The sequence below is a fragment of the Gracilinanus agilis genome, chromosome 3 (assembly GCF_016433145.1).
Source record: "Gracilinanus agilis isolate LMUSP501 chromosome 3, AgileGrace, whole genome shotgun sequence".
Lineage (NCBI taxonomy): Eukaryota > Metazoa > Chordata > Mammalia > Didelphimorphia > Didelphidae > Gracilinanus > Gracilinanus agilis.
Window position 1 is genome coordinate 414,742,735 of NC_058132.1, and position 24,696 is coordinate 414,767,430.

The 24,696-nt window shown below is 34.8% G+C and overlaps 1 protein-coding gene across 5 annotated transcripts; it reads left to right on the forward strand.

Annotated features, from left to right (window-relative positions):
• The first annotated feature begins 208 nt into the window (after nt 1-208).
• Nucleotides 209-22,845, forward strand: U2AF1 (U2 small nuclear RNA auxiliary factor 1). Of its 5 annotated transcripts, XM_044670254.1 has the most exons (9): nt 4,920-4,972; nt 5,796-5,896; nt 7,991-8,057; nt 8,848-8,914; nt 12,436-12,485; nt 12,832-12,930; nt 13,317-13,450; nt 13,610-13,702; nt 20,558-22,845. In XM_044670254.1, exons 5-9 carry the CDS (start codon nt 12,456-12,458, stop codon nt 20,727-20,729), a joined length of 528 nt encoding a protein of 175 aa, XP_044526189.1. In that variant the 5' UTR covers nt 4,920-4,972; nt 5,796-5,896; nt 7,991-8,057; nt 8,848-8,914; nt 12,436-12,455; the 3' UTR covers nt 20,730-22,845. The 5 variants fall into 5 exon arrangements, with proteins under 5 accessions (XP_044526187.1, XP_044526186.1, XP_044526188.1 ...); XM_044670252.1 differs by lacking the exons at nt 5,796-5,896; nt 8,848-8,914 and adding an exon at nt 209-279 and having other exon boundaries at nt 4,885-4,972; XM_044670251.1 differs by lacking the exons at nt 5,796-5,896; nt 7,991-8,057 and adding an exon at nt 209-279 and having other exon boundaries at nt 4,885-4,972.
• Nucleotides 22,846-24,696: the final 1,851 nt, after the last annotated feature.

Genomic DNA, 24,696 nt, shown 5'->3' on the forward strand with positions numbered 1-24,696 from the left:
GGCAGAGCAAAGGAAAAGAGATGGCGGGAAGGGTGCCGTCGGGGAGGGGCCCTCTCGCCCCGCCCTGCCGCGTTGCAACGCCGAGCGCAAGCGTGATTGGGCGGAGGCTCCCGATCGTCTTGTGGAGAGGATGGGCTGTGGCTGACGCCGTCGCGTTCGGGTGACGTGTGTGCAAGCGTCCGGCTGTGGCGGCGGCGGCGGTGGCGGAGGAGGCGGCGGCGGCGGCGGGTGGGAAATGGCGGAGTATTTGGCCTCCATTTTCGGCACAGAAAAAGACAAGTGAGTTCAAGTCACCCAGTTTTTGTTGCCAGGAAAGCGTAGTACGATCTTGAGAGAGGTGGAGATGCGGAAGTACAGAGGGAGCCGCCGGCATTGCCAGAGCTTCGACCGGGATCGACCGGGGAAGCGGCGGCGGAGGCGGCGGCAGTAGGCCCTGACCGTGGCGTGGGGGAGGGGAGCCGGCGGCGGCGGGAAGGAGCGGGTGCTCGGCCTCGTGGACCCAGTTCATTCATAAAGAGGAGTCCTTCGCCGCTCCCCCCCACCCCTCCTCGCCCCGCCCGAACTCGCGGCGCTCGGGCACTTTTCCCGGGGAGCCACGCGCTGCCTTCTGGAGGAGCTTTACTCCTAAGTGTATGAATGGAGCGCTCGGAGCGGGCGGAGGGACGTAGGAGGCGCTGGCGGGGCTGGTTGGGGTCGGAGATGAGCAGAGGGAAAGAACAGCTCCAGTTTCTACGTCCCACATGGCAGGCTTAAGTACTCGAGTGGCTGGTGGGGCCGTCGAATGGAATCTCTGGCAGAAGTGGCTTGGCCTGGGAGCGAAGGTGGAGGGGGGGCGGGGGAGAAGGAAAGGGAAGCGAAGCGTGTGTGCCCGAGGGGCCGTAGGGAGCAGGCGGTCGGCCCTTTATGTGGCCCCTGGCTCCTTGGCACCACGAAACTGGTTAAAATGCTTTCGTGGCCGCTCTTCTCCGCCCCAGTGGGAAGAGGGACCGTTGTAGACACGGACTCAATTGAAGTTTGCTTTTTGAGGGTGATCAATTTGCCCTAAATACACAGGTTTCTTTCCAGCCTTATAAAACGTTACTCTGCCTTTCGTTACTACTTATCTCTTGCCTTCTCTTTTTCAAAGACTTCTTCACTCCACCCCTCCCCCAAAGCCCGAAATTATCTCACATCTGCCCCTTGGAACTCAGCTCTTTTCATTCCTCAATTCAAATGTCACCATTTTCTTACAAGCGATCTTTCAGTTCACATAAAGCATTTGCTAAGCGCTTGCTGTGTGCCAGGCAACGTAAATGTAAGAGAAAAATTAAACATTCTCTGCCCTCGAGTATCTTTATGTTCTACTAGAGGGGAAAAACCTGTACACATGAGTAAATGCAAAGTATTAGGGGGCAGAGAGACTAGGGAAACCTAGGAAATAAATGCTTATTAAATTGATGCATATAATATCAGTACTTATTGTTACATTTCAAAAACTGTGGTATAAAACATTAACAAAATATAAATCAAAATTTCAAACAGGATTGCTTGGGATTAGCTAAAAAATTATCAGATTCCTAGAATATTTTAGGCGTGATCTTTGCAAAAGAACAAACTATGAAATAAGTATGGACAACTCTTGAATACACATCTTTGGAATTGATTAGGAACTCTTCCCCAAAATTGGAGAGGTCTATGACATTTGTTCCCCTTTTTCAAATAGAAAGGTGCTCTTAGAACTTGTTGGCACTTCTAAAACAATACTGTAAGTTTAGGAGAAATCTAAAGAAAATAGATTTGTTTTGTTTTGTTTTTTGCCGTGGCTTATTTCAGTAAATTGGATAAATTTTAGGAGCCAGAACTGGAGAGAGATGATGTCCAATGGTGTCAAATTCAAATAGAAAGTGAATTCACTAGAAGGTTGCCTTAGACACAAATTAACATTATCCAAGTTGTGTGTTTTGTTGTTTTTTGTTAGATATTTCCCAGTTATATTTTAATCTGGATGGGCTGCACCCAGGAGTTTTGAGAGCAGAGGGAGGAGTTTGACACCTGAATCTTGTCTAACCCCTTTCATTTTACAAATGAGGAAATTGGGGCCCAGAGAAATTGAGTGACTTGTTTAAGGTTACATAGGCAGTCAGTGGCAGAGCTGGGATTCAGATCCAGATCCCATTATATCAGATTTTGTGTTCTTTACATTCCAAACTAATAATTCCGAAATTTAAGTTTAGGAGCTTCTCAAATCATTTGAATAACCCTGGCAACTACTTGATTAAAACCATGTAAAGCGGATATGTTTTATAAAATACTTGTAAATTTTATTTAGAAATCTGTTATTTTAGAAGATTATTCATTCTGTTAACTCAAATTTCCATACTATTCTTAAGAGTTCACCTTTTCAATGATTGAAATTAGAAATGTCTTGAGATTTTTCTGTATGCTTCATACAATCTTTGAGGTTTTGTAACCCTTTGAGTAGAAATTTTTTCTTTGTATCCCCTATTCTAAGCACATAGTAGATTATTTAAGAAATGTTGATTGATTGTATCCTTGTAGAAAGATTCTTGACAACTCTTATTTAATTCTGTAGATTGCAAGTCTATATCTCATGGGAACTGTTCTGTAGATTTCTTGTAGTTTATCCTTGAAAAGGTTGGACACTTACCTCCTCCTTTTGGAAAGATAATTAATCCCAGTTATCTTTTGCTTCCCTTTGTGCTTAACCACAATTAATTTTTTGACAGCATTGTGAAATTCAGGCCTTTTTGAGTATTTTCTCTTGTGGGGGAAGAACTGAGAAGCTTTGATTTCTAAAAGCTTTTTAATATAAACTAGAAAGTGAATATAACACTACACAAATCAATATTTGTTGCAAATTCAAATTTCTAGATCTTGGATTTATTGGCATTTCTAACAACTTTTTGTTAGGTTTACATTATTTTTGTTATATACTTTTTGAAATCTATTTTTTAAATTGAGAAAACATCAGATTTCAGTCGTTTGCTCACTGTACAATGTTGATCAGAAAAGATTGGGGTTCTCCCACACACACCTCCTATGGATAGCACAAAATAAGAATTTGGCCGATTCATTTTTGGAGTAATAAGTCCCTTGTCTTCCCACCTTTCTTTAAAAATTTGCTCTGCTCATAAATACCTAGCCACAAGGGGCTTACTAAAATATATATATATATATACCTTAAATCCCTTTGCTATAACTATCTGTAATTAGAATTTAGTCTTTTAATTTTTTTTTTAAGCGAATTCTCAAAATACAACTTACAGGAGGAACTGGGCAGTGTATCTTGTGGTTTGCAAAACCATTAGGTTGTGTGGTTTTGGGCTCACTTCACTTTGTTTCTAAATTAAATTTCACAATTTTCTTTACTTACTCAAAAGCAGGCTACAATTTAAATTTTAAAAATCAATAGGAAATCTTAGAAAAGAACAGAAGAAGGTGCAACATTGCCCTTTTCATTAAAATATTTTCTTCGAGATTTTTGTGTTTCATCTTAATTTCATTGAAATATCCTATTTTAGGGTAAATCACCATTTTATGATTTCCTACTTAATTTTTAAGGAATATCTATACTAGACAGGTATGACTGGCAAATCTCTTATCCTCTAAATGCCCCTGGCATCTCTTTAAGACTTAGTTGTCTAGCTGCTTTGGTAGAAGTCTTTATACCAATGAAATCAAGGAAGTGGTTTGTTTTAAAGAATAAAAAATAAGGAAAAAAAGGAATCATTGCACAATATATATCCTTAGTTTTAAAATTTAAATCCTCATCTTCATTACTAAGAAATTTTTACTATATATTCAGATACTTGTCACATAGAATTGGGGCAGATTTTATCAAGCCTTTGCTTTTCTAATAAAAATAGGCAGAACCAATCAGTATAATAAATAGTATTCTGTGTACCTTGTCCTGTATATCTCCAACAAAAAAGGTATCAGGTACCTGTGTTAATTAAAATTTCCAAAAGAGATAGCTTCTCTGGAAGTCCCAAGTTTTCAGAGATAAGAACACAGCTTCAGTGAAAGAACAGGAACCTGTTTGGTCAAGTTAACATTGCTGGCAGCAGGAAAAAAATTAAGTGTTTTGAGGAAGAGCACTGAACTTGAATCAGAAAGACTTGATCAAATCCTTCATCTGATGCTAATACTTTGTATCTTTATGATTAGGGATAAAGTCATTTAATCTTTCATGTCTCAGAAAACTGAAACCTTTCAACATTGGTGGATGAAAGGAATTCTTTTACTAAGGAAATCACAAATCCAATAAAGCAATGAATTAACAGTGAAAAATGAAAATGAGGGAAAGAAAAATGGAATTTGTGTCCTTGGGACATCTGCAGAAAGGAGGAATTGCATTTCCTTTGTTTAGGAAGGAGGCATAGTAATTAGAAAGATGATAGATCATATCAGACCACATCTAGAGGATTATATTTGTAGACAGTATTTGTCAGGAAGAAAATTTGACAAATTGAAAAGATGGGTGAATTGGGATACTAAGACTATTCCAAACCAGGTTAAAAAGGAACTGGGAAAGGAGAGGATCTTAATTATTGTTTTCAAGAATCCAAAGTGTTGTCATAAGGGGAAAGATTAAATTTATCAGCCCTAGTAGGTAGAATTAGGAAGAATAATTTGCAGAAAAGCAGATCTAGCACCAGTATACAGCAGAAAAAATTTCTACCTAAACTGACTTAACTCCTGAGATTCGGTAGGAAAATGTACCAGGTACCAAAGCTTAAACTGTATTATATATTTAGACATATTTCTGGCATTTGAATTAAATGGAAAGTAGTTTTCTGGTAATCATTTTACTAAGTATGTATTTACATGGGGTTTAGTTTTTTTTCCCCTAGAAATAAAATCCGGTCTTATTTTCATTTACAGAGTCAACTGTTCGTTTTATTTCAAAATTGGAGCTTGTCGTCATGGAGACAGATGTTCTCGGTTGCACAATAAACCAACCTTTAGCCAGGTTTGTGTCTTTTATCTCAGATCTTCATCTAAGTTTTCAATGGCTGCTAATAACACTAATACAAAGTAATTTTTTTCCTGTGTTTTTCTCTTTTGTTTACATATATGCACATTTTCTTTTTACTGGTACTGTATATGCTATTAAAAATCTTAATGGTGGTAAAGACTGGTCAGTTAATTAATGTGTTGAATTACATTTCAAGCAAATCAGTCATGTCCCTAGATTCTTTATATAGTAAATCCTACTGGCAAATATGCAATATACAAAATAATGCAATAGTATCCATATGAAGGACTTCAAGACTTCATTGTTCTTATAGCTAACACGATTCAAAAATGTGGACCCTGACATGCATGAACTGACCTATTTTGTATGGCTTTTAGACACACGCACGTTCTGTTAGCAATAATTCACATTAACTGCCAGTTTCCCTGCCTGCTGATTTACTACTGTGGAATTATAAGCAGTAGGTCATTACCAGCTAAACTTACCTAGCATCATTTGATAAGAGATTATATATATCTAGATAGATGGGTGGATAATCTGATTTATAAAAGAGATTTCTATTTTGAATGAATTCATTCATCCTCTACTCTTTAAGTGAACTTCTTAGTCCATTTCTTTAACTGAAAAAGGGTGGCAAAGAAACTGACATTTGCTATCTTTGAAAAGGAGATTTTTTTTAAGTCCCTAAAATTAGTATATAAACTGGGTTTACATGTAAATGATTTATGCATAACTACTCCCCAAAGTTGACCTATTATTATTTTGGGGGTGTGGTCCCAATTGTTACAATTCTGGTATATATCCTTTTTGATAATAGAAAAACTAAGGAGAAGAAGAAAAATCTTTGCCACTCCCTTTTAGAACAAGCTTCTAGAGACCACAAGCAGAATTTCATGTGTTTTGGAGCATTGTGAAAAGGTATTGCCTTTTTTTTTTTTTTTTTTTTTTTTAACCCTTAACTTCCATCTTGGAGTCAATACTGGGTATTGGCTCCAGGGCAGAAGAGTGGTAAGGGCTAGGCAATGGGGGTTAAGTGACTTGCCCAGGGTCACGTAGCTGGGAAGTATCTGAGTCCAGATTTGAACCTAGGACCTCCCGTCTCTAGGTCTGGCTCTCAATCCACTGAGCTACCCAGCTACTCCCAGTATTGCCCTTTTTTTAAAAAAAAATTGAGATATCTATCATTTCTATCTCGTGTTCACTATTCACAATTTTAAGAAGAATGAAACCCAATTTTATGTAGGCTCTCATAGCAGAAAACTGCAAGGGATTGCTGAGTTACACCTCTACCCTCAAGGAAATAATAATAATAACTGTTAATTTCTACTATAAATCTAAAAAGATTTTCCTCACAACAGAAAGGAAAAATAATTTTTAGTGTGTATTTTGTTTTTCATTTTGATAGTTTACCAATTGAACTTACAAAGAAATATAATTCATATAGAGATTTCATAAATCTTTTCTTTAGTACTCTAGTAAGACAGGTTCAGAGAGTTTTTAGTTATTTAGATTTTTAAAATTTTTCACATTTTGATCTTCACTGAGTCTAAATGAAATAGACATTGAAAAGGAAATAAACAATGCTCTTGTACTAAATGCAGGTCAAAATTTCTTTTCTTTTGTAAATAGATCATTAGTTGTGACTTAAAAATCAACAGTTTTGGGATCAAAATTAAGGTGATTTCACAAATTTTTTTCTTGGTTTCTTTTTTTAGGTATGTATGTGTATTACACATCTAACTTTGGTAGTGTTTTTTTAAATTTACTCTTGGGCACTATATATCATTACTGGACTCCTTTATTCTCTTTAAATGTAAAAATTTGAACCATGACATATTGTGCCCATAGGCTCAGGATTTTTATTTTGTTTATCACCCTTAGCTTAGTAATTCTTTAAACATAAACAATAAAATATTATCCAAGTAAATGTAGAGCTCTCTGTCCTACCTCTAAATTCTTGAGTAATTTGCCCCAGTGTTCCCTAAGTGTAGATATGGGCTACAGAAAGTTCAGGTGTTAGAAGGCAGAGGAGATAGTTGATATTTATTCACAGGAGATAATTTTTATTTTTAAGCGCCCTGCTTCTATATGTAGAGGCACAATACTAAAATGTGTTTCATTTGAGGTGAGACTTTTGCTTAGGTTTTGTAGCCATCCTTTAGAATTACCTTTAAATGTAGGTGGGAATTTAATTGATTGGTTTTATAAAGTAGATATAAATCCTTTATATGTATGTCATAGCAACGTTATCAAGATTGAAGTGTTTTTTATCTTCCCCACTTAACCTTAGATTTGTGATTTTTAGCATATACAGTGCATTTTTGAGCTGCTTACAGTGATAATGGACATTGAAATTTTATGTACTATATTAGCTTACTAACTTAAACATGATTTGTTTTTTCAGACAACTTGGTTTTAAGAAGAACGGTACAAATGTAAGGTTTCAAGTCTGCCTGATCAAGTATAAAGCAGAAGGGCTAAAAGGATATTTTCCTTAAAGGAGGAGCGGAAAACATACAAACATTTAAAATTATTGTATTATGTAAACAGAGACTTCACCAAGAAATATTTATATAAGACCATATAAGGTATCTGGTTAACATTTGAGAAACTTGCTTTGTATGCCAATTAAGTGTGGAGGAACTTGAACCTACTACATACTTTCAAGTTGTGTACTGGTTAAAACTTTGCATGTGGAATATGATTATAATGAGGAATTTGGGAACATTTTAGTGTCTGTTACTTGAAATACAAAAATGTTAGACTTGGGACTATTGATTAATCAACTACAATTCCTTCTTGGTTGCTAGATGACTTAAAGTAAGTCACTGCAAAAACTCTGTTTTCATAATATGATGGTTTTGGTGTACTCTTCAGAAGACACACACGAAATGTCTGACTTGCAAAAAAAAATTTTGTTTAGCCATTTGCAAACAAGTTGTCTCTTTGCAATTGTCTAATATATGCACAGCAGCCAGTAGAATTCCCCTTTTTATTTTTTTTTCCCCGCAGACCATCTTGATTCAAAACATCTATCGTAACCCCCAAAACAGTGCACAGACGGCTGACGGCTCACACTGTAAGTCCCACAGTTGGAGAAATTTTTTTAAAGAATGGTGTTAAAGAGCCCACTCCTAATTGAGACAATAATGTTGGCTTCTGAGCTGCTGACATAAAGCTGTTGCAAACAGGACAAGGTGATGGAACTCCTTGCGCACAGCAAGAACTTGATAACTGTATTTGTTCATGAGACAAATCAAGTGGCTTTTGAAAGCTCACTGATTGGACCTTTCTTTTGATTTGACTTTTGTTAAATGGCAAGGTCCAAACATATGAAACCTTTTTTTTTTCTTTTTTTTTTTTTAAATCAGCCAATCACTGATTGGACCCCTGGCATTTATCAAGTTCTTTCTATAGGTATGAAATCATAAAAATATTTAGGATTCGGTAAGGTAAGTTGCCCAAGTGTGGGTCTTGTTTCATTTTTCTTTTCGAAAAAGGAAGAAAGAAAAGTTAAGGATTAAGAGATTTCATGTCATGTAATTATTGTGTTTACACAATGCAACTATTTTTGTCCTGGCTGTTGTAAGTTTTAGTTATTTTATAAAATGAAATTTAGACAAATTCTATACTTCTATTTAATTCAATTTGTAAAAGAAGAATGTTTTGATAAAACGAACACAATAATAGCATATTATGAGATCTCTTATACAGCGTTAGGGTGGTCCAGGAAAAACTTCCCCTCTCTGGAGAAAATAACTTACTCTTTTTCAGCACTGAGACTCGGCTAAAGTGATCATCAAAGGAAACCGGTTAAGTGTTAAAAATTTATTTTCCATAATATAAAGTTGTTGCGTTTTGTATTTCAGACCATTGCCCTCTTGAACATTTACCGTAACCCTCAAAACTCTTCCCAGTCTGCTGACGGTTTGCGCTGTAAGTTCATACAAGTTCCTTCACTGGTTCCCTGGGCTTGATTGTCAGAGCTCAGTGTCAACTTAATCTGATCTACCATTTTAGTTTAATAAAGGACCACATTTTATTAAATGTGTCAAAGAGACTTGTCCTATTCAACCCTCCCCCCCACCCCACCCCCACCCAATTCTTCCAAAAGGGACTGAAACTATATTTTTTAAATAGTTTTGGTCTGTTCCCACTGTTTCCTCCTTTACTTGACCGTCATCCTAGGGGAAAATATACCAAAATAAGCGTTATGCTCTTTCCTCTTAAGAGCAAGGATATTTGAAATTTTACTTTAAAATGCTTCTTTTTAAAAGACATTACTGAAATTTGGTTATTTGTGTGTGCGTGTGTGTTTTCCCCAAATTGCATTCAAATTTCTGTCCCTAATTTAAAATAAGAGTTGAGCTATTTCAGAAGTCATATTTTAGTTCTAACAAACCTTGCTCTAAGTATTTTCCATAGGGTCACAGAGACTCTGAGCTTTCCTTATTGCAGTATAAAGACACTAGTTAGAGAGTTCAAGGGAGGGGAAAACGGGGAGGAGGAGGTATTGGGGAACAAATCTGTATTTGCCCAATGCCTTTGGGTCCTTGGTGGGAAAAGTTTGAAGATCATTATTATATGACATTGAATGTGCACTTAAAGTTTATGTCTTTATGGAATTCAGAATTTGGGTTTACTATAGTTTGAAAACAGATGGGCACTTGCATGGAAAAGAATTCTTATTTTCCATTTAGTAAAAATTCCTATTTTTCAAATTACAAGTCAAGTATCATATGAATATTATCCTATTAAGTAGAACTTGTTTTGGAAAAAAATACAAGCCAATAATGGAGAGAAGCTAGTACCTACAGAACAGTTTTATATTTCATTATCTTGCATAGTTGAATATTTGTTTGGTTGGGGTATTTTTAACCCTTTGGAATTTAATTATTGGTTAAAAAAATTGAAATTAAAAACTGGCAACCTTTTAAATTAGAGGAGACCAATGAAATTCCACAATGTAAATACTGACCAATGATGGATATTTTGGAACTGCCAGAAATTGCCCCTAGTAGTCATAGATAAAACTTCATATCTCTTTTAAAAATCAACCTGTGCCAACAGCCTGTGGTCTGGTTTTCTGTTTGTTTTTAATCCTGCCATTCGAGGCACTAAATGCATTATTGTAATTGTGATAGTGATACAGTGGTGCAGGATTTCTCAAATGATACAGAGTTTACATGGTAACCTTTGGTTTAAAGTAATTTGTTTTCTGAGCCTTTTTTTGTTTTAACTTTTATAAAAAGGACAGTTTTAGGGGGAAATATTTTTAAATATAGCTATACTAAATATTTTGCTTCTTTTCCTTTTAAGAAAAATCGGTTATTGAAAAATTGTGATAACTGCTTTTTACTCATTAATCAGTTGTGTATATTCATATTTCATTGGAAATATATTAAAATTAATTTAGATTTGTAAATGTTGAATATGAACTTACAACAATAGATATTCATGGTACTCCACTACTTTGTGCACATTGTATAATATTATATTATATAGACATCAAAAAACTGGTGCCCTCTTTACATAAGTAAGTGGAGGTTTTTTTATTTTGTATGTTAGGTATAGAGTCAGTTTAAACTGATGAACTTCAATTGCAGGAATCTTTCACTGATATTTCCCAAATGCCTAGTTCAGTTAATTAATTGATGTTAAAAATTATTTACCTAGCCCTTTTACATGGAGAATAGCTGTGTTTCAGTGAAACACTGAAAAGATTCAGTCTGAATGATTGAATTCAAATTTAATAAACATAGTTTTAAGGAAAAATTCATAAATTGGTTTATCTTTACTGTTAAAATCTGTTTTCCATTAAAGGGTATAAATGGATGAGTAGTATTTTTATTTAATTTATTATCTATGAATGGTTAAAATATTTCATGTTTATTTTTATGTGGTTTAGTAATTAAATCCTGACAAATATTTATGAGATCAGGATAGAATGTATTTTCCCTGTAGTGTTAGCCCATTGTTAAATATTTTCACTTTTACATTTTCAAAAATTACCTAAAAATTCTAGAGCACAATGATATGGATAAAATTAAATCAATGGCAATCCCCAAATCATAAGTTAAACTTGTCTCTCCCTAATTTTTCCTTTTTTTAATGAGAGCTACTAAATAGTAATTCCTTTGCATTTTATGCTCTCTTTCACTCTGGTAGAAGATACTATAAAACTACCAGAATGAAGTGAAATTAAGGATAGCAAAATCTTTTTTAAATAATTTTTAAAACATTTAGTAAAGAAATAGTACTTAGGACTTCATTTAATCACAAATGATGATCCTTTATTGGAAATAGTAGGTTTTGTTTTTGAAAATGATTTGTAGACAATTTTTTTTTAAAAAACTAGAATCTAGAGGGCCACTTAAAAATTAAAAGTGAAGCTAAATTAATAAGACCCAGTGGTTCTCAGAAATTGTTTCGCATTGAAATCCTTTAAAGTCTATTGGGAACATTTGCAAAAAAGCTAATGGGAAGAATAGTGTGTTCCTTTTATTTTAAGTTTGGAATACTTTTCCACTAGCTGTGTGACATAAGGATAAAGAATCATGGCCTTCGTAGAATAGGCCAGAAGTAATACAGAAAACAGACTTGCCCATTCTTGCCCCATCATGTTTCCAAACTATAAGGGCTGGGCTTATAGATAACACAGGTTGAAGGCTGACCCAGCATTAATGCTAAACTTTTATACTCTTCCATCTGGCCACCTTAATTCAACAAACTCTTAATGTTTTAATTTCTCTGGAGTAGATCCTTTTGGCAGTATTTGAATTGTTAAAATTTGGTAAGGGGGGTGAAAATACAGAATTTCAGTTTGCTGGGGTAGCTAAGTAGAGATACTATTTAATTCTGTGTGTGGGTTACATAGAAAAACATGAAAATTATTTTGGAATAGTTGCTAAGAATGCTTTCTATAACAAAGCATTGTAATTTCCATTTATTCGAGTGGCATGCAAATGCCAAAATGTACATAATAGTTTTATCACAAGTTGTTTTTGTCATGGTGTCTTTCTGTTTTAATCACATCACAAAGGATTTTATAGCATTCTTCTCTGTGCTATAAACTTAAAGGCCTTAAACTCCATTAATTAAAAAAATAAACTTATCACTTTCCCTTACTTCAATCTTTATGATAATTATATTAAAGAAATTTTCAACAAGGTTACTTGGTTTCTGTCAAGTTTTTTCTCATACAAGATTAATCATTTCTTGAAATTATGGCACTTTGATGCTGATTAAAACTTGATTTGACTTTTAGTAGTCTGTTAAATGTCATGGGAGATTTAAAAATCTCACCTGTTTAAAAAGAACTATTAGTTTTATTATGCTATTTCTTCAACAACTACATCACCTTGTATTCTTTCTCTAGATATGTTTAGCTGTTTGAATTTAAATTCAAGATTATCTCATTTCAATATTCTAACCAAAAAGATTTCTCTCATTTGCAGGTGCAGTGAGTGATGTCGAAATGCAAGAACACTATGATGAATTTTTTGAGGTAAGTTGTATATATAATGCACTGTTAAAGTTAAAACTAATTTTCTTACATTTTTGACACAGTGCCTTGTTAAAATAGAGGGCATTTGGGTGGATTGGGCAATGCAGACTTAATAACTGTCAGATTCTAAAGTGTAGTCTCTCATTTTTTACCTTAGTCTATTTCATTCAAATTATATGCACCTTTGTATTGGGAGGAGTGAGAAGGGGCTTTAGCATCGCATTAGAAAGACGATCACTTGTATTTCCACTTAGTAACAACTTGTCTTATTTACTGAAAATAACTGGTTCTTTGTTATATAATTGGTATATGAAGGTGCTCTAACCTCATCTTTCTCTTTACCTAGGAGGTTTTTACAGAAATGGAAGAAAAGTATGGTGAAGTTGAGGAGATGAATGTTTGTGATAACCTTGGGGATCATCTTGTAGGAAATGTATATGTAAAGGTAAGAAGGTTCTAATGTAATTTGATTACTATCAAACAGCCCCACATAACTTGTTCATGAATTCAGGGCTGGAATTACTTTCTCTAAGCCATTTTGTTATTGTGAGTAATTGATTACTGTTCTTTTTGCTGCCAGTTTTAGAATTCATCTTGAAATATTTGTTGATTACACTTTTTTATTTATTTTTTTTGCAACTGAGTGCTGATACAGAGTAGAATTCTATAACTTAAAAATTGGTACTGAGATTGAATAGCTTTTAATTTAACTTGAAATAGATTTTCTGTGCTTATTTACCTTATTGGCCTTTGGTTTAGCCACATACTTATTGCAAATGTCTATGAGTAACTACAGTGAGTGTGAAATTGTTTTTTGTTCTCATTTTTCAGTTTCGACGTGAAGAAGATGCAGAAAAGGCTGTCATTGACTTAAACAATCGCTGGTTTAATGGACAGCCAATTCATGCAGAGCTTTCACCTGTGACTGACTTCAGAGAAGCCTGCTGTCGCCAATATGAAATGGGGTAATGATGAGAGAAGAGAGTGGTAGTATCCATTTGGAACAAAGTTGTCTCATTTGCCAGACAGCTTTCATCCTGCCCATTTTTAAGCATAGTGAATATTATAGTAAGTGATAAAAAATGAAGAGATTGCATGGTAATTTATCTAATTATACTCCACAGAGAATGTACTAGAGGAGGCTTCTGTAACTTTATGCATCTGAAACCCATCTCTAGAGAACTACGGCGGGAGTTATATGGGCGTCGTCGTAAGAAGTAAGTCTTTTTATTCAGTAACATCAAGAATAAATATAGTTAAGGGAAAATATGCATTATTGCCAAAGATTTTTTCTAAATAAGTTTCTCTCTGGAATTTGGCAATCTGCTTTTTATCTCAAGGAGCAGGAAATTTTCTATAATTTTTTAATGGGATCTGGGAGAAATAGATCTATAGATTTATATAACCCATTATGCTATATCTATCTTGTGTTGGAATTCTGTTGCTCTAGATCAGTGATTCCCAAAGTGTGTGCTACCACCCCCTGGTGGGTGCTGCAGCGATCCAGGGGGGCGGTGATGGCCACAGGTGCATTTATCTTTCTTATTAATTGCTATTAAAATTTTTAAAAAATTAATTTTAACGGGGCTAAGTAATATTTTTTCCGGAAAGGGGGCGGTAGGCCAAAAATTTTGGGAACCACTGCTCTAGGCCATGAATTTAGTTAACAAAGTAAAGTAAATTAAACCAGTTGGATTTCAAATCCTGTCTACCTTATCTAAAGTAAATTTAGTCTTATTTTACCCTTTGGGAAATGGCCCCAACTTAAGGGAATGAATATTGCTAGAAAGCAATGGATTTTTTTTTATGGTCCCTTTTTTTAGTAGGATGTATCCCATAATTGGAATGTGACTGTGTACTGGTATATTTTATTCAAAACAATACAGAAGAGAGGATCATGCATTACATATTGTGTAAGAAATCCAAGTACCAGAAGAAGAAGGTGTATTGGTTAGAAATTATGGAAAAAATAAAACCAATAAAAGATAATTTTGCATGGAGGTCTTAACAATTGGTGGGAATTAGGAAGGGCCTCATGGATGAGATGGCACTCAAAAGGAGCTTTAAAAAAAACTAGAAATTTCATAAGATTGGATTGAAATTCCAAACATGGAGGATAACCTATACAAGACCATGGAAACAGATGAGTCTTGTCTGTCCATGAAAAGGAGTAAGGCCAATTTGTACTGGGGCATGTCTGCATAGGAAAATTGTAAGAACAGTATATTGGGACGTTTGTGAAGTTGTTAAATGCCAACAAGAAGTTTGCATATGATCCTAGAGGTAATTGGGAGGTACTGAAGTTTATTGAGCCAGGTAAAAGACATGGTCAGAGCAGAGATTGGGAAATATAAATTTTTTTTAAACCCTTAACTTCTGTGTATTGGCTCCTTGGTGGAAGAGTGGTAAGGGTGGGCAATGGGAGTCAAGTGACTTGCTCAGGGTCACACAGCTGGGAAGTGGCTGAGGCCAGGTTTGAACCTAGGACCTACTGTCTCTAGGCCTGACTCTCAATCCACTGAGCTACCCAGCTCAGTATCGAAATATAATTTCGATAGCTATTGTGAAGGATGGATTGAGGTGGTAGAGGGATCAGTAAAAAGGCTATTGTGTATAGTCTTGTTTAAATGATCATGATTCCAAAGGACTGATTATGCTAAGGAATGAAAATGCAAATTCTATAGTTAGACTTTTGTTTTTCCCTTTTTAACTTTAGATGGCGTAGGGACAGAATAAATGGTTATAATTTTTAAAATAAAATGGAAAAATGGTTATTGAAATAATCTGGAGATGAAAGGGGCTTGGGTGGTTATTTCTATGAGAAGAGAAAAAGCAATATATGTAGATATAAACTCAAAGCGAGTATTTAAGGAGAGTGAAGAGTCATGGGTGAACCCAGTGTTAAGAACTTGCATGATGATTGGGAGGATTATGACAGGAGAGCAGAGCTTTGTGATATGCTTATTCTTAGGGGAGCAAGATCTAAACGATACAGTAAAGACTTAAGATTAAGTAGTCATACAGGTAGAAAGCCAAGAGAACAGTGAAAGTGAGAGGAAAAATGGTTGGCAGCAACAAGTCCTGCTGAGAGGTCAAGAAGGGTGAGGATTAAGAATTTAACAGATAATTGATCACTTTGGAAAGAGCAATTTTAATTGAGTAATCAATTTGGAAGCCAAATTTCCAAAGGTTGGAAAGTGAGAGAAGGATTATAGGCAAAAATATGGGGGAGGGAGGGAATACCTTTTTCCTGGGAGTTTTGCTGCTGTGAATAGGAGAGTTGTATATCTTACATAATTCAAGGGACCTGGGGTCACTTGAAGGTTTTTTAAATTATAGTCTGGGAATATTTTTAGCAGGACAATGAGGCAGTTGGTAAGGGAAAATAAAAAATTGGAGGGAACAATTGAAAAGGCAGATAATAGTAGAGGCAGTGGGAAATATGGGATCCAGGATGCAATTAAGGGCTGGTCTCAAGGAGACAAGGAGAAAGATTATCTCTTCGCCAGAAATTCAAGGAAGGGATGAGGGGATGGTATCAGAAAGGGAAGAAATGTGATGATTTCATGGGGAAATTGTACAGAACATCTTAGACAAAGAGAATAAGGTATTTGGGAAACATCACAAGCCTTAGCTTTTAAAAAGGCATTTAAAAAAGTAGTGATGATAGGTTTCAGTTATCTGGACATCATCTACTAGATTGATGTGTCATAAGTACAGCAACTTATAATCTTTTTGTCCTTTAAAAGGGTAGATGAAGTGAAAAGAATTATTGTATCATTAGTACTGATTCTCACCTACAAGAAGAAAAGTGGCTACTGAAATCAAAAGAATATAAATCTTCCCCCAGTTATTTCGTTTTTATTAATTTATTTTCTGTTGGTTACACTAAAATTCCCAGATTTCTCATCCCCATACCAAAGAAGGCAACACTGGAGGGAAAATTTTTGTGTATATATAAATTATGTCTTTCCTGTTTCTGTATAGGTTTTTTCTCTGAAGGTGGACATTCACAAATTATTCTTCAGATATTAATTCTGTAGTTGTAAATCTCTTTGTTTCACTCATTTTGCTCTTCATTATTTCATGAAGATCTTTCCAGTTTTTTAATTAACCTACTTATTGTTTCCTTATAGTATAATAGTATTCTGTTACAATCATACAGCACAATTTGTTCAACCATTCTGCAATTGATGGGCATCCCTCCTTTTCCAGTTGTCTGCCAACCAAAGGGAGCTGCTATAAATATTTTGGAACATATAGGCCCTTTTCCCCTGACCTCCTTGGGAAACAGACCCAAGAGTGGTATTTCTGGATCTAAGGGTGAACAGAAGTGTTAAAAGTTTCTGAGCTTAATTCCAAATTGCTCTCCAAAATGGTTAAATTAGTTCACAGTTCCACCAACAGTATCCCCATTTTCCACATCTCCAACATTTATCATTTTCCCTTTTTATCATTTTAGCCAATCTAATAGATGAGATGGTATCTTAGAATTCTTCTGATTTGCATTTCTTTAATCAGTAATGATTATAGAGTGTTTTAAAATTTACATTTTATAAATATATATATAATTTCTTCATCCAAAAAGTATTCACATCTTTTGATTGTTTAACAGTTGGTGAATGGTTTATTCTTATAAATTTGACAGTTCTCTGTATTTTAGCTATAAAATTTATAGATTTTTATATAAAATGAAAATATGCTATAAATTTATATAAAATATTTTTAAAGGTGTCATTACACCAATTTTCTACTTATTTTGTACTAATTATACTTTCTACATTAGTTTTGTATGAAACCCTTTTCAACTTAATATAATCAAACTTGCTGCTGTCTCTTGTTTATTCATAAATCCCTCTCCTAACCATAAATCTGGTAGGAATATGTTCCTAGATCTTCTAATTTGCTTATGATAACTCCCTTTATGTCTTTATATATGTATTTTTATCTTATCTCAGAGAATGCTGTGAAATAGTGATCTCTACCTGGTTTCTGCCAAACTGCAAATAATATAAATCTTAAGTGGGGGGAAATGAGATTTCTTACTAAATTTTGTGATAGAGAAGCAGATATTTGGCATAATATAGCATATACCCAATTTGAGGAAGACATGGTTTTAAAAGTTTTTTAAGACCAGGTAGGTAGCTCAGTGAATAGATTACCAGGCCTGAAGTCAGGAGGACCTGGGTTCAAATTTAGATTTAGACACTTCCTAACTGTGTGATCCTGGGCAACTCATTTTAACTCCTCCAATTGCCTAGCCCTTGCTACTCATCTCTTAAGTTAAAGAAAAAGTTTCTGAGAAATATTTAAGTATGTGCTAAAAATGCTTTTAAAAAGAATGAATTGGGCAGCTAGGTGACACAGTGGATTGAGAGCCAGACTTAGAGACGGGAGGTCCTAGATTCAAATCTGGCCTTCGACAATTCCTAACTGTATGACCCTAGGCAAGTCACTTCACCCCCATTGCCTAGCCCTTACTGCTCTTCTTCCTTAGAACTGATACACATTATTGATTCTAAGATGGAAGGTAAGGGTTTAAAAGAGAGAGAGAGAGAAGAAAAAGAATGGATTTCTCAGGAACATATTTCTGAAGAGGTAGGAACAGTTACCATGAAGAGTATATAGGGAAGACTTGTCAAAAGAGAAGAATGTTGGGTACAAGCTCATTGACCAATTTAAGATCTAAAGAAAACAGATAATAGAAGCACAGACAGATTAATACTGTGAATTCAAATGTACAGCATTGTTCTGAGAAATAATGTCAGAAACAAGCAATTTTACTTAGAACAAAAAGGAATCTTGTACCTACATGGAGAAAAAGATTTAAAGGCAAGAGGGTTGGTGGGGAGAATAAGAATTCATTAAAATCCAGCTCCATGGAATAATAAAATTAGGTGACAGTCTCCACTTTTTTTCTATTTTTCTCTTGTCAAAGAGAATGTTTCTGCTAGAAAAAACAATGAACAGTTAATAGGGGGTTAAAACCAAAGATAGGCAAGAAGATAATAATACTTAGCTGTTCTTGATAGTTGAAATCACTAGGTCCAGATGAACACAATCTATAAATCATGGAAGAATTGGCCAATATAGTTCCTGAGTTCCACAGAACTAGGACAAATAACTTGATTTAAAAAAAAAAAAAAAAAAAAAGAATAGTCTGCAAACTATAGATCAACTTTACTTTCTGGAAAATATTATAAAGGATTGACTAAGAAATTAAAGGAAACCGTAATTACAAGGAACCAGGCAAATAAATTCCTTTGCCAAGTATAGGTTGTGCCAAATAAATCATTGCCTTTTGTACTTTGTACAACGATCTCTTTAATTGTTAAAATCTCATCCTTGACCTTTCTGTAGTCTGTCACTATTCTCTTCTAGTTTTCCTACCTGTCTCACTGACCACTCCTCAGTTAAAAGGACTGGATCTGCCCTGATCTCTCTTCTCTGTTTCCCTTGGATAGGACAAGTCTATTACAATTCATATTATAGTTTAGGTGTCAAATTTTTAGCAGATAATAAAAAACATTTTTTTTCTTCTAACTCCAGCTGTAGTGATATTTTTCCAAAACTTTTTAATTTTACATAATTGCTGTGTCTATTTTGTCTCTTATATTATCTCAAGTTAAATTTTTTTCCTCTTCACAATAAGAAAGATTCAGCTATTGCCCTTCCCCTCTCCTCTACCTCATCCCCATAATGGTGTACCTTATCCATTGGAATTTATTGTTGTGCCACATAAGATGCTGTTAACTAAACTTTTTTTTTCCCCAAACCACTTTCTAGTTTTTCCAGTTTTCCCCACATTTTTTAGAAATACAGAACCCTTTCCCCAATAGTTTGTTCTTTGGCTTAAAATAATTAGGCACCTAGGTGCATTTGCTTTTAGATCTTTTTTTCCCTACATCTTTTTATTGCTTTGCTTAGTTATTCCTTGATTTTGTAATTTTTGTAAAGTTTGTTATTTTCTAAAAAGTAAATTTATAGATTATGATTGGCAAATTTTTATCAGAACTGGTTTATCAAAAGTTTGCCCTGGGGGGCAGCTGGGTAGCTCAGTGGATTGAGAGTCAGGCCTAGAGACAGTAGGTCCTACGTTCAAATCTGGCCTCAGCCACTTCCCAGCTGTGTGACCCTGGGCAAGTCACTTGACCCCCATTGCCCACCCTTACCACTCTTCCACCTAGGAGCCAATACACAGAAGTTAAGGGTTTAAAAAATAAAAATAAAAGTTTACCCTATTCTCTTCTGATTCTTTCATTGATTTTATTTCTGCAAAATAATTTTAATTTTATGTAATTAGGAATATGTTGTCTATCCCTTATCTGGTTCTGAAATTTTACATAATTATGCAAGTTGTAACATTCTCTAATATTTATAATAAGCCATTCATTATATTTAGATTATTTGACATCTATTATGCTATAAAATATCAATCTAAACCTATTTTTTGCCTTGCCACAGTGTTTTTCCCAGTAGTTTTTGGAAAGCTACAAGCCAAACTTGGGTAGAAGGAAAGCAAAGCAAAGGCCATTAAGAAAATACAGAAGTGTTTTTGTTTTCAGCTATATACATCATCTTCAGAGGGCATGTCTGAGTTCTTTTAAATGACTTTTAACAAGTATCTTTGATAAATATATTAAGAGCATGGACAAAGATGTTAAATTTCACAGCTGATATGAAGATGATTGGTATATATCTAATATAATCTAATAAGTTGGCTGATTTTTATTCAAAGCAATTTTATTATTCACTGGTATCATTCTGTTTTGAAAACAATTTACACATCTCTAATCCACAAATTTCCCATCAATGAAATGAGGATAATGCTTGAATTATTTGCCTTGTATTGTCTGCTTTACAAATTTAGGAATAGAAAAACACCAAGGCCTGAATAGCCAAACTTAATATGAAATAATTTATGTAATACTTTCTTGGTAATTATAGCCCTTCATTTTATTCTGAGTTCTTTAAATTAGCTGTTGAGAAAAAAAGCATAGGAAAATTTGGGACTGTCATACATACAATAATTTTCTATGAACGAGTTCATTGTACCTTTTTTCTATTTACAGGCATAGGTCCCGATCAAGATCTCGTGAACGTCGTTCTAGATCAAGAGATCGTGGGCGTGGTGGTGGAGGCGGTGGTGGCGGCGGTGGAGGTGGCGGCGGTGGCGGTGGTGGTGGTGGAAGGGAACGTGATAGGAGGCGGTCAAGAGATCGTGAAAGATCTGGTCGATTCTGAGCCATGCCATTTTTACTGTATGTCTGCTAGAAAGTCTTGTAGTTGATTGACCAAACAAAGTTCATAATGAGAATTTTTTTTCTAAAAAACAACAAAACAAAAAAAAAGATGGGCTTCTGAATAAAATTTGTAGTGATACAGTATTCTTGGCGTAACTGTTTCTTGTGGGAAGTCTTATAATTTTCATTTCTTTACCTCGTCAAATGCATGATTTGGCAGTGCTTGAGGTGAAGGTAATACAGATTCCCTGCTCTTTGAATGTTTGGGGATAGATAAAAAACCTGATTTGTGAACTTTTATGAATAGAAAACTTATATGAAGAAACCATAAACTAAACAAGTAACTAAACAAGCTTGACGCATAAAAATTAACTTTTATAATATTTCCTTTACTGCTATGTGAGTGTCAGGTTAACTTAAACAGACCTGGAGACATCCTTTTATTTACTCTGTAGAAATACTTAGCTAGAAACTTGATTTGTGACCAGAAATCTCTGCACTGTAAACTAGCATATTTACAGTAAAGCCAATTTTTTAGTATAAAATATTGTCTTAATGTATCTTTAATGGAAATTGATAGTGGTGTCTGTATATAATTATAGATTTTTTTATGGTATTCCATGCATAATGCCCCCAAATTAGAATAGCTCCTAGAAGGTCAGTATTAAGGTTTCTCCAATGTTGATAGTGTTTAATAACAATCCATTAGGCTATTCTGCCATGATTGGCATTCCACGAGACAAGTTAAATTTTTAAATTCAAGACTTATATACCTTTAAAGACTTCTGAAATCAAAAATTGCCTACCTAAAAAATCTGATTTATTCATATTTAATTTCTCTACTATGTAAAGTGATATAATGGTTGGTGGTTATGCATTTAAAATCCTATAATTGTTCATTAACTTCCATCAGTTAATATACTATTTAAATGCTGGCAACTGAAAATATTTTTGTCCGCCCCCCCCCCCTTCAGTTCATAGCAGAACTAAGATAAAGTTAAAAATTTAAAAACTTAATTGAGGCTGGAATGTACAGTTGTCAAGGGCAAACCCAGTACATGTTTCTAAGTGATTAACTAGAGAATCATTAGAGTTCCAGCAGAGGTGTTATCCAAACCTACTTTATCATAATTGTTCTATGTAATGTAGGTGAACTCTTATTGTACATATATTTTAAAATCAGCTTTTTCACTGTATATGCAGTTCCCCCTGTTCAATTTAGTTTTTTAAAAATGCACATTGCTGTGTTGGAGAGAGCACTCCTTTTCAAAAGCTAGAAATTCAATAAATCTTTTAAAAGATCATATTCTCAGCCTATATTTTTCATGAAAGTAACACTTAATGAAATATTGATAAAAATGATCCATTAATTCCATTGATTCTGACCCAGATGTAATCTATACAAATATGATTTTTGGATCTTTTTGCTATAGAAATCACCACATCCCTCCATGGAGGGAAGGGAATTTAAGAAAATTAATTTTCAGTTACTAAACCAGGTAGCTTAGTTTGATCATTATCTTCCCTCCAAAATAAACATGAAATTAAAATAGCCATTTAGATAAGCATTCTGAAGAAGGGTAGGGAAGTTTTACTTTGTATTTCTTGACTTTTCCTGTGAACCTAGCTTATAATTAGTGTTAGAGCTTCTTTAAGCAATTTCAGTTAGAATTAATGAAGATTCAGTTTACATAGTAAAACTGAGGAAACCTACTCACTTCATACCTCCCCCTCTGTGCCCCTAATACAGGACTGGAATAAGGAAGAAGAGGAAAGTTTTGTTCCAAAGATGACATCACACTGTGTTGCTACTTCTGTTTTGAGTATACTATGATCTCAACTGGTGAATAACATTAAGTAAACTCATGGAATCAACCTATTGGAAGTAAAGTGATAACTTTACTTTGGTCCATGAAATTTTTCTTTTTGATTGGAATTTATCCCAAGTGGCTTCCCTTTTTTGCTTTAGGTTAAAAAGCCAATTATTTCTGTAAGATGTTGCTTGTCCATGAATATTATACAATGTATGTTTAAAAGACTGTAAAACCAAATGGAGAAAAGTTGTTGAAAATAAAGGTTTTTTAAATAAGGAATTTGCACATTGCAGAACTTAAGCATTTTGATAAAATGAATCTAAGTAGGAAAACTGAAATATTTTCTTCATTCCTGATTTAACATTTTTCCATCCTTTGAAATATTTTTTACTTAATTATTAAGAAATGTAAATTTTCATCATTATGATTATTTTGAGGTGTCTTTTTTCCTTTAAAACAGCCCTTTGCCAAGTTTTTATCCTTTTCTACTGCAATATTTTGGCTATTTTTATAGTTAAAGTTAAAAATTGGGGTATGTCTTTGGCTTTAGTTAACCCTGATAAGAAAATTATACTCTTGGTCTGATTTATCAGGGAATAATATTTGATACTAAATGCAGAGCCTTCCTGTTAAAAGTATCTACACATTATTCATTTTATATAGATTCTTACAGTAGTTCTGAAATGCTTAGGCCAAGTTAGCAATCCATAGCACCTGAGTGGCATTCATTATTAGGTGAAACAAATCTATTAGAATCACCAAATATGGTTGGAGGCAGGAATAGGGGGTGGGGGTTGCCAGGACTTAATAATGAAATTGAGTTTATATATGGTGCTGTTGCCCAGACTTCACCAATCTGCTTTATCCTTCAGCATTTTCACTGTTAACATGTTTCACTACTAAAAATTTTAGCTGTTAGTTGGAAGGGGAAGCAAGGCACAGATAATTAGGAATTTCAAAATGTACTGCCATCCACTTCTCTATTCTTGGCTGGCACCTAATTTGATGTAATTAAGTCAGAATCTATTAATGAGAAGAGGATGTTTTCAAATTCATTGTACATTTTAGGGGAGTGGTATTTGACATGCAGCTTTCCAGTGAGATCAGATCAGCACATGCTCTGTGATTTACTATGTATCTGAAGGCACTGAGGAACTAGCCTAGGGTCATGCAGCCAGTGTGTTAGAAGTAGAATTTAAACTAGGTCATTCATGCTCTTTGAAGGATCCAGTTTTTTTTGTTTGTTTATTTGTTTTTTGGCTTAGGAAAAAAAAAAAAGATCAAATGGTCTCACCCAGGTACTAAGTGGAAGTCATGGCACATGGAAGAAACAGGCTATCACTGGCCTTCAATAAACACCAGGTTGTGCCTCATAGGACCTAAAAAGAGTATATAGATCTACTATTTTCCCTACAGCTCTTTTATAATATAACCTAGAAGGGATTGTTGATAGAGTTGTACTGGTATACCTACCATCAGCCTCTGTGTTTAGGCATTACATAAATGCTAGTTAAATTATTCATCCTACTGTTGTGAGGAAGATTACTAAATTATTATTTAGGAGACTTAGCAGGCAGGGCTGAAGAATGGCACAGCTTTCCCAGGTCTTCAGCCAGTGGGTAAGTCAGGGAGCTAAACCAACCTGAGCTGACCAGCAACCCAGGTTAGGTTTTATAGTCTCTACCTAACCTCCCACAGGCAAAATCCTCCTTCCGGATATCAGAAAATCAGGGTACAAACTCCACTTCCTCTGAGGTCTCCCAGGATCAGTTACAACTTGTCCCCAACCATCATGGAGTCCATCTCAGAGAGAGAGTCCACACTTCCTGCTTCCCCATTCCATTTAGAATCCGTCAGCCCTGCCTGCTAAGTCTCCTAAATAATAACTTAGTAATCTTCCTCACAACACTACCCACCATGGAAGGAAGTATCATTGAAGTGGCATGAGTTAGGAGAGTCCTTAGCAGCATTGAGCTTGCAGCCAGACAGAATCTTTATTATAGTTTATACAAAGGCAGCATGACAGTGGATAGAGAGACTTACAGCCAAAGAAGACAAGTACTAAATGTATTTCAGTCGTTGAGTAACAGTCATAAGTATGCTACAACATTGATAGAATAAATTGTGAGCAAAAAGCATGAAGGAAAATGGTAT

Bases quoted from the DNA above. Each gene is read 5' to 3' on its own strand.
- U2AF1 (XM_044670252.1), top strand. From the start codon at position 236: ATGGCGGAGTATTTGGCCTCCATTTTCGGCACAGAAAAAGACAA. The intron at 8,058-12,435 runs GTAAGTCCCACA...TCTCATTTGCAG, and splicing joins GACGGCTGACGGCTCACACT to GTGCAGTGAGTGATGTCGAA. The intron at 13,703-20,557 runs GTAAGTCTTTTT...TTCTATTTACAG, and splicing joins TATGGGCGTCGTCGTAAGAA to GCATAGGTCCCGATCAAGAT.